The following is a 14768-nucleotide window of genomic DNA, read 5'->3' as shown; positions in this document are numbered from 1 at the left end:
TACAACGATCAGCCATAACATTAAGACCAGATGAATAGACTATCTTCATCTACAGTGGCATCTGTCAAAGGGAGGGATTTGTTAGGAAGCAATTGAACAGTCAGTTCCTGAAGCATAAAGATCTGAGCCACTTTGACAAGGATCAAATTGTGATGGCTAGGCAATCTCCAAAACGCCAGACCGGTATTGAGGGACAGTGGTCAGTATCTACCAAAAGTGCTCCAAGAAAAGACAACAGGAGGCCCCACTTCTTAACAACTACTAACAGCCTACTAATGCCTTGGTGACAGATACCTTCAGAGGTCTGATCTGTTGTGGCTACTCATTACTAGGCAGATGGTACAATTTTTTTATGGCTTATCAATGTAAAATTGGACTAAAACAATAGAATACAGTGTATTTATGGAAGTAAATACAGGTTGCCCTGAAACAAATAGCTAAACGTTCCAACGTCCAAATGTTTATGGACACTTCTTCTAATGGATGCATTCAGCCACTCTAAACTGCACCCATTTCTAAAACAGATGTGCAAACTCACACACACAGCTTGTCTAGTCCCTGTAGAGAAGCAGAGTACTGCCAATAGAATAGGACAGTCTGGAGCAGATAAACATGAACCTATTGGCACCATGCCTAATGCCAGGCATGGGCTAGAGGGGTAAAAAGCTCCCCAGCACAGTTGAACTGTGTTCTCTGGAATGATAGTAGTTTTTGAATCAGTTGTATTCACTTTAAATATGAATGTTGCAAAGATATAAATAATACTAATTATAATAATAAAGGATGTTTTTGTTTTTTTTGTCCAATGTATTTCATTACATCATTCCAAAATATTATGCCTGCAGTATCTGAAAGCCTATCTGGGCTTCCTGGTAGAGCTGGGGGTCCTGCTGGGTGGCTCTGAGGAAACGTCCCGCAAGATGATGCAGGAAATTGTGGATTTTGAGACGACTCTGGCCAACATCACAGTTCCTCAGGAGGAGCGGCGAGACGAGGAGCTGATCTACCACAAGATTCAGGCCAAAGAATTATCAGTGAGTAACAGCGGGACCATGAGAATGCACAGACAGAAAAACAGCAGATATTGATGACCTCAGCTTCCTATCCTTGTTAGCTACATTAGCCTCGTAGCTCCAGCGCTAAAGCAAAGGACAAACTTTGGACAATAAACATGGCATGACTGATCACTTGGTTGTTCACTTGGGTATCACTTCAACTGGGCACGTGTGTGTGTTTTTTTTTTTGTTTACCCTGTAGTCGCTGGCTCCTGCTGTTGACTGGATACCATACCTCAGAGCTGTTTTCGCCCCCGTTTCTCTGAATGACTCGGAGCCTGTGGTGGTCTATGCCACGGAATACCTGCAGAAAGTCTCCCAGCTCATAACCAACACCAACAAGAGGTAAACACTGCACTCTTACCATTCACTTTATGAGCTCCACCAGTCTTTTGGCTCCACTATTAACCTACTAACCTTTTCTGATGCAGCACCCTAAATAACTACATGATGATGAAGGTGGTGAGAAAGATGGTGTCCATCCTGGACCAGAGATTCCAGGACGCGGAGCAGAGTTTTCTTGAAGTCATGTATGGCACCAAGAAGGTGAGAGATCAAAGCCAGTGTCAGCACACACACGCAGCCTTCCCCTCCCTGTCGTTTACAGATCTTTAAACATGTTGCTTAGGGGAGCTAGTGGTTGTTGAGTGTTAGCACACAGTTTGCTAAAGTTTGGAAATTGGATTCAGCTGACAGTTTCTAATTATTGTTGATGGCCTGCCTCAGGCTTGATTTGTCTAATGTCTAAATGTCAAGCCTTTGCAATGTGAAGGGTGTCTAAACTTTTGCACACTTCACATTGATGATATGGATTGCTGAAAAGGTTATGTTTTATACTTGATTCCACAGCGGGTACCAAAATCTGATACCGTAACATTTGGAAGATGTTTGCAACATTTGGAATTTTAAACCAACCATTAAAATATCTACATCACTGCCGTTATTATTCAACGTCAAATGGGCGTCTGCATTAGACGTTGTCCTGACATTGAATTTTGGTCACCTGGCATCACGACCGACATTTAACCAGATAACAACGTCTAATCAATATTGGTGGTCCGCTCGGTAGCTATAGAGGCTATGTTTACTACTTGTTTTGGGCCAGAGTAGCCAAGACTTTTGCATAACATCTGAATATAGGTCAAACAAGTAGCTGAATCTGAGAAGTGTATGATTAACACCTTTTAATTGGTTGGAGGAGAAAAAGGACAGCTCATAAACAGAGGGTGACGCTTGTGGGTGTGAGTAAAAATGAGTGTGTGAACATTGAAAAGAATTGCTGGAGCGTGGTGTGTGTTATCAGGAGGAGATCCTGTTCTCTGGGCCTCATCTTCCTCTGGGGTCAGGCTGAAATAACAAACCACGTTTGTGTGTGTGTGTGTGTGTGTGTGTGTGTGTGTGTGTGTGTGTATAGTTGGGTGACTGGTGATGGGTGGGGAGAGGAGGACTGAGATTTAGAGAACTGGCCAGACAGACTTGTTTCAATGTTGATCCAAGTTTTCTTGTTTTTTAATGCTGATTATCCTTAAATGGACAAACAGGCCGATTCCACGTTATATTAGGCCAAAGCTTTAAAGTGAATGTAAAATGAAATTGAAGATTCAAGATTCAGGACTAAGGCTAGATGGGATCAGGGTGATCGGGGATGCCTGTATATTGAAAAGGGCAGCATAAATTATAAGTTATTTCTGTTCTGTGACTATCTAGTGAATAAGCCAAATAAGCTCATTCATCCTTGTACATTAATAATTAGCGACATTGTGTGCTGTCAACAAGTAGAAGAAACAGGCTTATGCTATCTGTGAGTTTAGTGAACTACGTGAGTCGTCCCGAGTCATAAAAGGACAGCAAACCTGGATGAACCAAGACAGCAAGATGCTCCCTGAAAATCAGGTTGATGGCAAAACCCAATGTAGATTGAAAATCAAAGTCAAAAATCCATCAAAACCACCATACCAAAACTAAATGTTGGTATTTCATATCGGAGAGTGGGTTTACATGAAAATGGCCAAATAAGCTCATTCATCCTTGGGGCGATATGGGACATCAATATTTGCAGACATTGTGTGCTGTAAACAGGTGGGGGAAAAGGGGGAAACGCTAGCTAGTGAGTTTAGCAAACTTGTTGAGTTGCTCCGCAAACCTGGATGAGCCAGACAGCTAGATATTCCCTGAAAACAGTCGTAGCCAGAAATGGAAACACATCAAAGGAGTACAGCCCTGCACTCTGTATCCCTTATTGTCATGGGTGCAGTGTGGCAGTTACGTGCACCAGATCTCTTCAGAGTCCTGAATGCACGTTCAGAATTGAGTCACTCAGCTCTCAGGTCTGAGCGCGCTTTATCCTCTAAGTGTGTGACGTTCGGTGATGCGATCTTACCAGCGCTAGAGCTGATGTGTGCGTTTTGTTTGCTGTGTTTTAGAGTTGCACCCCCCGCTGGAAGTTGTGTGTTAGTGACACGGACAGTGCTCTGGGCTTCGCTCTCGGCGCTCTGTTTGTTAAAGCCACCTTCGCCGAGGACAGCAGGGCCTTTGTGAGTTTCTCCCTTTGTGATGTTGTCTCTCTCTCTTTTGTCAAACCTTTCTTCTCTGCCCTGTTTTCTCTCCTTTTCCTGCCGTTTTATTTTCCTCTCTCTTTTCTGATGTTTCTTCTTTTTCTTCACATTCTCTTTCGGTTTTCCTTATCTTTCCTAGCTGTTTTCTCTTACCCCTTCTTGATGCTTTCTCATATCCTTGACATTCCCACTTTCACGAATTTTCTCTTTTCCTGATGTTGACTCTATTTTCCTTGATTTTTCCTTTTTCCTATAATTTCATTTTTTCCTTTTTTTATTTTTCCTGCTCTCTTTCCTAATGTTTTTCCCCGACTTTTTTTCTCTTTTCTGTCATTTTGTCTTTATTTCTGTTTTGTCTCTTTTTTTCCCCCCTGACTTTTACTCTTCTTAAATTTCCTTTGTTTCCTAACATTTTTACTTTTCCCCTGATGTTTACTCTCTTTCTTAACATTTACTCTGTTTCCCTTAACTTTTTCTCTCTCTTTCCTTACGTTTGGTCTCTCTTCCCTAATTGTGTGTTATTGTGTGATATTTTTTTTTTCTTTTTAATCCCTGATGTTTTTTTTTTCTCTTACCTAATGTTTTGTTTAATTTCCCAGATTTTTTTTCTTTCATGATGTTTCTTTCTCTATTGCTTTCCCTGACATTTCCTCTCCAGTTCGTCACTCAGTGCACTCACTCTGCTTCCTCATCTGTCTGTCAGGCTGAAGATATGGTCTCTGAGATCAAATGGGCGTTCGAGGACAGTTTGAAGCTGGTGGGCTGGATGGATGACGACACCAAAAAAGCTGCCAAAGAGAAGGTGAGATATGGTAGATGTGATAGCTGTGGGCAAAAGCAAATCTCTCCCTCCTGATGGTTTACTGAACGCAGAAACCCAAAGACACCATTGTTCCCTGAAGTAATTTGGTCATTTGGCAGTTGGCTTTGCAATGTGGCTAGTGGTACTAGTATAGCTTATTGTTGTTTTTAAAACCCTGAGTTTACAAAAGGTGCAAAATAACACAACTTGAGGCATAAGATATAATGAGTATAAGATGCACGATATGGACAAATGTATCTGGACGCCTGCTCCTTTGTTGGTTCAGAGTCCTATTCTGTTGGCAGTACCTCTGTGAGCTGTGTGTGGGACTGGACAAGCTTTGTGCGTGTGTGCATTTGCACGCCCTAGTCAGCATTTATTAGAAGGGGTGTCCACAAACATTTGGACATGTAGTGTATGCTGAAGAATAGAATATAGAAATAAAACAGTGAGGTTGATGATAACAGTATGATCATTATTATTAGTAGTAGTGGTGTAAACGTTAGGAAGTGAGCTTTCATCCTAACCCTTGTTAATAGATCTGTTACTTATGACATTTTATTGATTACCTACCATCAAACTTGATGTTTGTGGGTCTCGGAGTGGCTCAGCAGACTGACAAAAGCTGACTATGGCCCAAGGATCGCAAGTTCAATCCTGGGTCATTCTGCTTTGCCATCAGCAGCTGGAGCCTGAGAGAACATAATTGTCCACACTCTCTCTGGTTGGGTAGATGGTGCTCTCTCTCCCCTCATCACTCACAGGCGTCTGTTGACTGATGTTACAGAGCTGGTGATCAAGTGCTTTCCTCTGAGTGCATTGGTGGCCTAGTGATGCCAGACTGGCAGCAGTTTGAAAAGAGGTAGTGGTCGACTTCATATGTATCATGAGAAGAAATGTGCTTGTCCTCATCCTCCTAGTGTCGGGAGCAATGCAAGTGAAATGGGGAGTCCTGGTGAACGGGTGGGTTAATTGGCTAGATTGGGGTGAAAAAAAATGGATGTTTGTACTTGACAATTAGTGATCCATCATATCATGGTCCTTTACTTCCCTTTGCGCTGCAGTATAGGAGCATGATGCCACCTGCTGTTAAAATACTGTACACAGGAATTGACCCTAACCGGTTAATGCTTTCTTACAGGCGGATGCGATATACAATATGATCGGCTATCCAAAGTTCATCATGGACCCCAAGGAGCTGGACAAAGTTTTCAATGATGTGAGTGCAGAATTGCTAAATATATGCTACTTACACAGGCTAGGATATAAATGGCACAGCCTGTATGGGATATACAAAGGATAAAAGGCACTTTCAGGACATGCATATACATACACTGGTTACAGTAATAAAAAACTGAATACTGCTGTTGCGTCTCAGTTTGAGGTGGTGTCGGACCTGTACTTCAAGAACGTCATGCACTACTACAACTTCTCCGGCAGAGTGACTGCTGATCAGCTGAGGAAAGCACCCAACAGAGATCAGTAAGGACTAAAAGCACATGTTCAGTAATGGCACACCTGCTGCTCTTTCCACACCAACAGAACCAACATGCTTTGTTTACCAGTAACTCGACCAGCCCTGAAAGATAAATAGAGAATTGTTTGCCGTTTTCTCTCATAACACACTGTAACACACTCTTCTCACACAGATGGAGTATGACGCCCCCTACAGTGAATGCTTATTACAACCCTACCAAGAATGAGATGGTGCTCCCTGCAGGCATCCTCCAGGCTCCTTTCTACAGCCGTGCCTGGCCAAAGTAACTTCACGCATCTCACATACCTCCCCAGTCTTCATCTGCCCACTCTGGGAATGGGGCTGCAGTTGTATCATAGTCTGCAGAAATGATTCAGTATAAACTGGTCTGGTATAGTATAGAATAAATGTTGTAGACCCATCAGGGAACAAACTCTACAGAAAATGGGGGCTCCCTGTTGAGTAAAGCCTGGTACACACTGCAGGAGTTTGAAGATTATAACAGATTTGAAAATCAGAGCATGTCTCACATTTAACTTCAGGTCTCTTATCTGAATGATAGACACATGAAAAAATCTCCCATACTCTTGTGAATCAGCGTGATCTTGGTTTATTAGCAGCAGTGGCAGCAGTGGCAGACACTTGTGTGTTTCCCAGAGCTCTACGAGTGTAGCTTACATTTCTGGAGTCCTGCTGAGGGATTGCTCTCTATCCCATTTTTCAACTAGGCTGCTATTGGCTAAAGTGCGTCCACTCACAAATTGTGTCGCACATCATTTTCCACTGGAGAAGTTTCTCAAAAATAAAAGGTGGATAATCTAGTAGTTTGAGAGCAGCGATCAGTCAGCCCTGGACCTTCTGATCGAGACTAAGCATTGCATTAGGCATTGGCATTAAGTTCTGGTATGACTGCTACAGTCATACAGATTCAAGACTGACTGATCGCTGCCCTCACGCTACTAGATTATGCACACTACAATCACTACTGTTTTAATTCCGGGTAAAAACCGTGTAGTGTGTGCCAGGCTTAATCTGAATCAATTAAGAAATAAAAGTACCATTACTTAACAAACATGTAATAACAAACACTTATGAACATCTAAACATCTTAAACATCTTCAAAAGCCACCTCGATTCTGAACTCCAGATAGAACTGCAGTGGAGCTCTTTACTCTAAACCAGACTCTGTTAGAATTAGAACTGAAGTTTTTTATGCCCCATTTTTTTGTTTTTGTTCATTCGTGCAATTATTTTCTCCAATTTAGTCATTTCCAGTTCTCACCCACTAGCTAGAACTCTCAAGAAGTGCAAATACTATCATCTGAAAATTTACTTTGTGATGCACAAAATAAGTGCTTGTAACTGAGTAATTGCTAACAGTCACAACCCACCTCTGGTTGCGTTGCTGTGCCTCTGTTCTCTTCTAGAGCCCTGAACTTTGGTGGCATTGGTGTTGTTATGGGACATGAACTGACCCATGCATTCGATGACCAAGGTAACCAGTATTTATATACAATATATAATTGTGTTTGTATAATACATGCCTTAAATCATTTGAAGAGCATAATAATATGGTGTGTGTGTGTGTGTGTGTGTGTGTGTGTGTGTGTGTGTGTGTGTGTGTGTGTGTGTGTGGTGTAGTCATTAGACATTTTATTTGACACCCCTCCCTTGTAGTTCTGCTTTTCTGGTGTGCAGTTCGAGACTATAGCCTGTCTGTGCACAATTTGTCTTCAATTGTCCTTCATCAGTTGTCAGTTTCTGACCACAGAGCGGCTCTTGGCTGAAATATGTATTTTGGCCAGTGGATCGCTGTCCAACCAGTAATGATGATGACCTGTGACCCAATGCTATTAACACTGTTGTGCTGGATAGCCATCATGCCAGTAGTGGTCCTGTGGTCAGATACTGAGCAGTGATAAATAGAGGTACAATATGATTTATTTAAATTATCATTATTAGTATGTCCACAAGTATCCATACACAGCTTGTAACATCAATGCCAATGGAAGGAGACTCTGGAGCAGTTGTACAAGATCCTATTGCCAGTGGCCAATGCAGTGGAGCAGTGAAACTGCAGGGATGTAGCTCCATCCAGTACCTTTGGGATGAGTTGGGGTGGTATTTGGGATCCTGAACTACTTACCAAACATCAGTACCTGACTGGCTCTTGTGGCTGAATGCAATCAAATCCTCACAGCAATGTTCCAACAAGTTGTAGAGCACTAGCAACATACATATTTTATCTGGATTCCAAACTGGACATCAGGACAGTGATACCTTGGTGATGATGCATGCATGTGCCACTCTGTGTTCTGCTTTGTGTGCAGGGAGGGAATACGATAAAGATGGAAATCTGCGCTCCTGGTGGAAGAACTCGTCTGTTGAAGCATTTAAGCGACAGACTCAGTGTATGGTGGAGCAGTACAGCAACTACAGCGTCAACAACGAGCCCCTCAACGGCAAACACACCCTGGGAGAAAACATTGCGGACAACGGTGGCCTTAAAGCTGCTTATAAGGTTTGTCTAAACTCCTGGCCATATGGTCACATCTCTTCAGACTCGAGCACAGCTTGTGGACAACCCTTCTAATGAATGCATTCAGCTACTTTAAGCTGCACTCGTTGCTGACACACGTGTGCAAATGCACACACGCACACAGCTTGTCTAGTCCCTGTACAGAGGAATAGTACTCTGGAGCAGATAAACATGAACCTATCGGCACCATGCCAAATTGCAGGCATGGGCTAGAGGTGTATAAAGCCCCCCAGCATTGAGCTGTGGAACACTGGAACGATGTTGCTCCATCCAGTAGTTTTGGGATGAGTTTGGGAGTTGGGGGGAAAAGGTGGGTGGTGATCATCCAACATCCTGACCTCAGTAATACATTTGTGGCAGAATGCAGTCAGATCCAAAAAAGCCTTCCCTGGACAGCAGAGACAGTCCACTCCACTCCAACCAAAACCAGGATCAGCTGTTTATTTGAATACCCCTGATTTTGGAAGAAACAATGAATAAGCAAGTGTCCCAATACTTTTGTCCATATAGCGTATATAAACACTCTCTCTTTGTTTTATTGCAATTTGGTCATCATCATGCAAAAACACTCATGTGGGGAAAATCCGATGATGATGATACTGACATCATCAATGACCTCCTCAACCTGCCCATAAACAATCACATGACTGAAGACACATTTGACTTCATTATTCAGATAAACAATATTCAGTATTTTTGCATATTGGGGCATTCTAATCACATTAAGTAGGTATATTAATATGTTAATTACATATTTAATTACATAGTAATGTAACATTTTATATTTTTAATTTACAATCTGTAGCAATTACATTAAAAGAAAATGGCAAAATGATGTTTTCTTTCTACAGAACAGAACTGTGCTCGCAACCCAACAATAATCCATCACTCTTACGATGACTAATGATAATAAAAATATGTCTTCTCTTCTACTCACAAGCACAAATGTGGTACACAATATCTGTGAGAAATAATTCAACTGAAAAGATAGGCCTGCTCTTGCTATTGCTGGTGATGGCCAAGACTTCTAGAGGTTAAAAAACACACAAGCAGGTCAGTGTTTACTCTCCCTAACAACACAGAGGGTGACTCAAGAGGCATTACGGTCATCATATTCCTCCCCTTCAGCTCTCTACGCCTGTCCAGGATGGAAAATCGGGGGTTGTCCCCCTCACTGTAAATCCTTGAAAAAGTGACAGGTGGTCCGCCAGCCACAATCGCATTCTTTCCACCAGGCGAAAAAAGTCAGGGGTTACAGAGTTATGATGCAAGGCTGTTATTGGAAAGCATCTCACAGCAGAAATAGCCAACTCTCAGGGCAGCTTGTAAAACGTGCCGGACAATTACAGACAAGCTAATTACTGTGCTCCCAGGCAATGGATTTGAAATGAAGCTAAGTGGATATGATTAAAGTACAGACTTGCGGCTTCAATCCAAGGGGTTTACCAACATTATTGCACCAAACTGCTTAAGATTTACAGCTATTGTGTTCACAGTCCCTCAATTTTCACTGGCTCAAAAATATTTGGACAGATTAACAAAATCATTCATATAAAATGTATTTGTACTTAGATGCAAGTCCATTGCAATTAATGACTGTCTGAAGTCTGAACCCATGCTGACATCTTCAGGCGCTGTTTCCTCCCTTTAGATGCTTAGGCGCCAGACCTACTGCAGCTACTAAAGCTGCTTCTTGTTCTTGTCTTCAGTTAGTGAAACGCATGCTCAAGTGGGTGGAGGTCAAATGACTGTCCTTTGAGAACATTCCAACCTTAAGAAGCTCCAGGTTCGCTTTCGCTGTGTGTTTTGAAAATATATTCATCTGTACTGTGAAGCACCCTTGTAGCAGTTTTGCAGCATTTGATGGTATCTGAGCAGACAGTAAAGCTCCATCCTGCTACTTCTAGCAGTAGTCACATGATCAATACCACAACACCAGTGACCCAGTTCCATTGGCAGCCATACAAGCCCATGCTATCACACAGCCTCCACCATGTTTGACAGATGATGTAGTCTGCCCAAAGAATCATCTGTCCAGTAACCTATCTCTCAGTCCACTCTGACCTTTCTGTGTAACCCTTTGTGGTTACTTTCATGCAAGCATCTGTCAGTTGTAGATTACTAGGTGTGGCCATTAAAACTACTCATCAGTAAATTGTCCAGTTACTTTTGACTAAATAAAGAAGAATGTGTACAACTTGGCTGTAATTCCTAATTTTATGCAATATCTGGTTAAGCCAGTAAGGCCAGCTTTTGTTTTCTGTACATAACATATCATGTGTTTACTGCCTTGCAGGCCTATGTGAACTGGATCCAGAAAAATGGAGAAGAAGCCACTTTGCCAGCTCTGGGCATGACGAACCATCAGCTGTTTTTTGTTGGATTTGCTCAGGTCTGATTGGGTTCTTGTTTACTGTAATTATTAATGTCCATGTGTGATTATTTTATGTCCCAGTCCGGCTGTTGACTGGGCAGCAGATTGTTCACAATGGAAATCTCTGTTACGGTACTGTTCAGAAGTGTAGAATCAACAGTTTTGATAATATTGAACCCACTGCAACTCAGAAGCTGCACAAAAGAATCTGGAATATAATAAATGAATTAAGATATGTCCTGAATGATGAGCGCAGCTGTAGATTATTTTAAAATGCAATATATATTTCAAGTTAGATGAAGAAGCTTCTGTAATCACAATATATTTATTATTGTTTTGTAACATGTAATTCTTTTGAGAATACTTGCAGTATTCAATATAAAAAAATACAAGTCAGTATATAAGCAATACAATCAATAGTTTATAATATACCTGTCAAGTTAGTATGTATGACAGTGTTTATTGACCGTGTATATTGGCAAGAACCTTGCAATGCAATAGGTATCTGTATCGATACTGATTCAATACAGTACTGTGAGCAAGACGGTCATAGTACTGTATAAAAACTCATCATATTCATAAAATCAAATCAAATGTATTTGTATAGCGCTGTTGACAACTGACATTGCTGCAAAGCAGCTTTACAAGCATCTAGTAATGAAACGAGATCAACTGTTTACAGCTGATATTAACATGCCTTTTGTACCCGGACAGTATCTGGTTCTAATTTTACCAGATTCTGTTTAAACTTAAACTAAAACCAGATGACAGGGCAGTATGCATATGGACACTCCTGTCCAATTAATCAATATTTTGTTGATTTTTTTTTTACATTGAAATTTAAGAGCACAATATTTTTTTCAATGTAACATGTTGGGGGGAAACACTTTGTACATGTTTTAATTGTGCATTAAATGTGTTGCATTTTCTCGTCTCTTGTTAACGTATCATCACATCTCTCTTGAGAATGTTAATGAAGATCACGTTGCACCAAGCTAGAAAGCTAAGCTAGAAAATCAACACAACAGTATTGATGTCGGTGCTGGCATCTATTTAAATCCATTCTTTTACTTACCAGTAGGATGTTCCCCGTGCCTCTGGATGCAACACAAACGCCAAAGCATGATTGATCCGCCCCCATGCTTAACAGTTGGAAAGGAGTTCTTTTAATGAAGTTCTGCACCTTTTTTCCACTAACATGCTTTTGCTTATTGCTGCCAAAATGTTCAATTTTATCTTCATTAAGCCCAAAGGGTTTCCAAACTGCATCAGGCTTATTAAGATGTCCTCTAGGCATTTGCCTTTCTAAAAATGATATGAGCACATTCTCTTAAAACCTTTTCTTGGTCCTCCAGTGCACTTTTCTTGGTGCACTTTTGAGGTGTCATAAATGCACAAGACAGTTACTGTCTTTTTTAAGGCAAGGCAAAGTGTGTAAAAGTGTGTCTAATTTGCTGTTTTTTAATTATTATTGTGTTGATGTAGATGTGAGTAATTAAAGATATCTGGTAAAAGTTTCTTTGTGTTTCTATTTTTCTGTTGCTGCAGGTGTGGTGTTCAGTCCGGACACCCGAAAGCTCCCACGAGGGTGTAATCACAGACCCCCACAGTCCCTCGCGCTTCAGGGTCATCGGCACCATCTCCAACTCCCACGACTTCTCGAAACACTTTGGCTGCAAGGCGGATTCGCCAATGAACCCCAAGCGCAAGTGTGAACTGTGGTGACCCTGTGAACCCTGCTTCTGACGGGCAGCAGAAGAAACGGCCTTGCCGACCCAACGCTCTTCTCTCAGGTTGCCTAATGTGGATGACGGAGGATGGCGATTCGGACCTTGTAAACGTGCCTTGTGTGGAAAGGTGAAGACAGGAGGAACTTTCTAAACACTGGAACTGCCTGATGGTTATAACATGGGAGAAAGAACAGATTTGACAATCAGGTTTTGTACATATATACATACGTCTTTATCACGTGCCTTTATTTGTCTGAGGGGAAATAATATTTATTTTCTTCTTGTTACATTCTTTTTACATTAGGGGTAATACGAAAATAATGTAAATATTTTTTTAACCAAAAAAATAGACTTCCGCTGTGACCGACACAAGCATAATGGCCTGTTCGGGATGAATGCACTATACCTATGGCCAGTCTATCATGGGCAGTAACTGACACAGTTACTTGCATGGACTGAGATCTTTTAAAAGCAATTTAATGTTGTTTTTTTAAGATTATACAGACGTTTTTTTATTTTGTGCAAACATGTAATGATGATTTGTCCATTAAAATGGTCTAAAATTCTTCAAGTTGCATTAAAATGAGTTAGCTTAAAGTTTTAGGTTTTATTCAATAAATACAATAAATAAAAATCTGCATTTTATGAGCGTTAACATTGATTAAATTGTTTGATTGGATTCATTTCATTTTTTTATTTCTTCCTTCAATAGCTTTCTGATTGAGTGCAAACAACGAGATGATTAAAAATGTAATCATTAAAAAATGATTATTTGTATAAATTGTTGTTACCTAACCAAAGATAAATCATCAAATATTTAGCTTTTGTCTGTTGATTACTTTTAAATGTCATAACCACTGTGAGAGTTGTTCATCTGTCTGGAAATTGCAAGTGGCAATTATGGGGTGCAAGCACATGAGCTGCCTTGACATCTCAATACAGCATTTGACATCTGCCATAACATTTTATTGCGTAGCAGGATGCATTAGTAAATTATGACCTAGTGTAAAGTCAGTTTGATCACTATGATCCTTATATATCTACTGCAAGCAAGACTTTAGAATAGAGCTGGTTATTGGCAAGAACCTGCCAATGCAGTACATATCACGATACAGGGGTTATGCTTCAATATATTGGGATAGATTGCGACACTGTAAGCAAGACGATATGCTGTGATTATTTTAGGAAAACTGTCTTCATATAAAAAGTAATTAAACTGATCATATGCATAAAATCAAATCAAATTTATTTGTATAGGCTTTTTATAACTGACATTGTCGCAAACCAGCTTTATAGCAATCCAATAATGAAACAAAAGTTCAACAAAACAGAAAACAAAAGTAAACAAGAGCAGTGGGATCTGAAGACAGAGTACAATGCTGCTATCTGGCGGTCAGGGTTTACCCCTGGCATTAACATGCCTTTTGTATCAGGACTGTGTCTGGATCTACTTTGACCAGATTGTGGTCACTCCAGTGTGATCAGATTAGATTAGACACCTACACACAAACCTGTACTCATTTTCTTTGTACTTATAAAAAAAAAAAAAAAAGTGCACGTATTTGTCATTGTTCTCTGTACAGCGAAATGTGTCCTCCGCATTTAACCCATCTGTGGTACTGAACACACACAAACGCACTAGTGAACTAGGGGCAGTGAGTACACACACACCCAGAGCGGTGGGCAGCCAACTCCAGCGCCCCGGGAGGCAGAGAGGGTTAAGCTCAAGGGCCCAACAGTGGCAGCTTGCCGAGCCCGGGAATCGAACCCACAACCCTGTTATCAATAGCCCGGTGCTCTAACCGCTGAAAACTGTCCTGCTCCTGTGAGACTGTGAACAGTTTGGAGGATCTGTGGGGGATCTACAATGTGAAAGGCGTGTTTCCACTTGCCTGATGGAATCTGAACACACAAAACTTTAGTTTATGCTTTTATTAAGTGTAGAAGAGCTCCATATCTGATCGCAGTGCATCTTGGAGGTGTTTACACCCTGACAAGCTCAACATGAGCAATCACCAAAAACGCATGTTAATGGCAGGTGTGTGAACAGGCTCAAAATGAACCATTGTCTGCCACCAATCTTTGAATGTAAACTATTAATTAAACATTGATCATGTGTTTTTAAAAATCAATACAGTATTGCAAAACATGATACTGCGATACTTGTATACTGTGTATTGATTTTTTTTCTTACACCCCTACTTAAAAATACAAAATTTTTCCATGGTTAATCAAA

General features: G+C 40.9%; 1 protein-coding gene across 1 annotated transcript in view; it reads left to right on the top strand.

Moving 5' to 3' along the window:
- Positions 1–14768, top strand: part of ece1 (endothelin converting enzyme 1) — a 52792-nt gene extending 38024 nt beyond the window's left edge. Inside the window, exons 8-19 of the mRNA XM_072665790.1 lie at positions 846–1034; positions 1258–1400; positions 1487–1601; positions 3479–3589; positions 4314–4412; positions 5554–5631; positions 5791–5894; positions 6062–6172; positions 7317–7384; positions 8220–8410; positions 10725–10820; positions 12351–14768. Coding sequence (XP_072521891.1) covers positions 846–1034; positions 1258–1400; positions 1487–1601; positions 3479–3589; positions 4314–4412; positions 5554–5631; positions 5791–5894; positions 6062–6172; positions 7317–7384; positions 8220–8410; positions 10725–10820; positions 12351–12527 — 1482 coding nt within the window. The 3' untranslated portion in view covers positions 12528–14768. The remainder of the gene's footprint in view (positions 1–845; positions 1035–1257; positions 1401–1486; positions 1602–3478; positions 3590–4313; positions 4413–5553; positions 5632–5790; positions 5895–6061; positions 6173–7316; positions 7385–8219; positions 8411–10724; positions 10821–12350) is intronic.

The sequence above is a fragment of the Salminus brasiliensis genome, chromosome 21, assembly GCF_030463535.1.
Source record: "Salminus brasiliensis chromosome 21, fSalBra1.hap2, whole genome shotgun sequence".
In the NCBI taxonomy this organism is placed as follows: Eukaryota; Metazoa; Chordata; class Actinopteri; order Characiformes; family Bryconidae; genus Salminus; species Salminus brasiliensis.
Note: the sequence above shows the minus strand (reverse complement) of the source record. Positions and strands in the feature narration are given on the sequence as shown.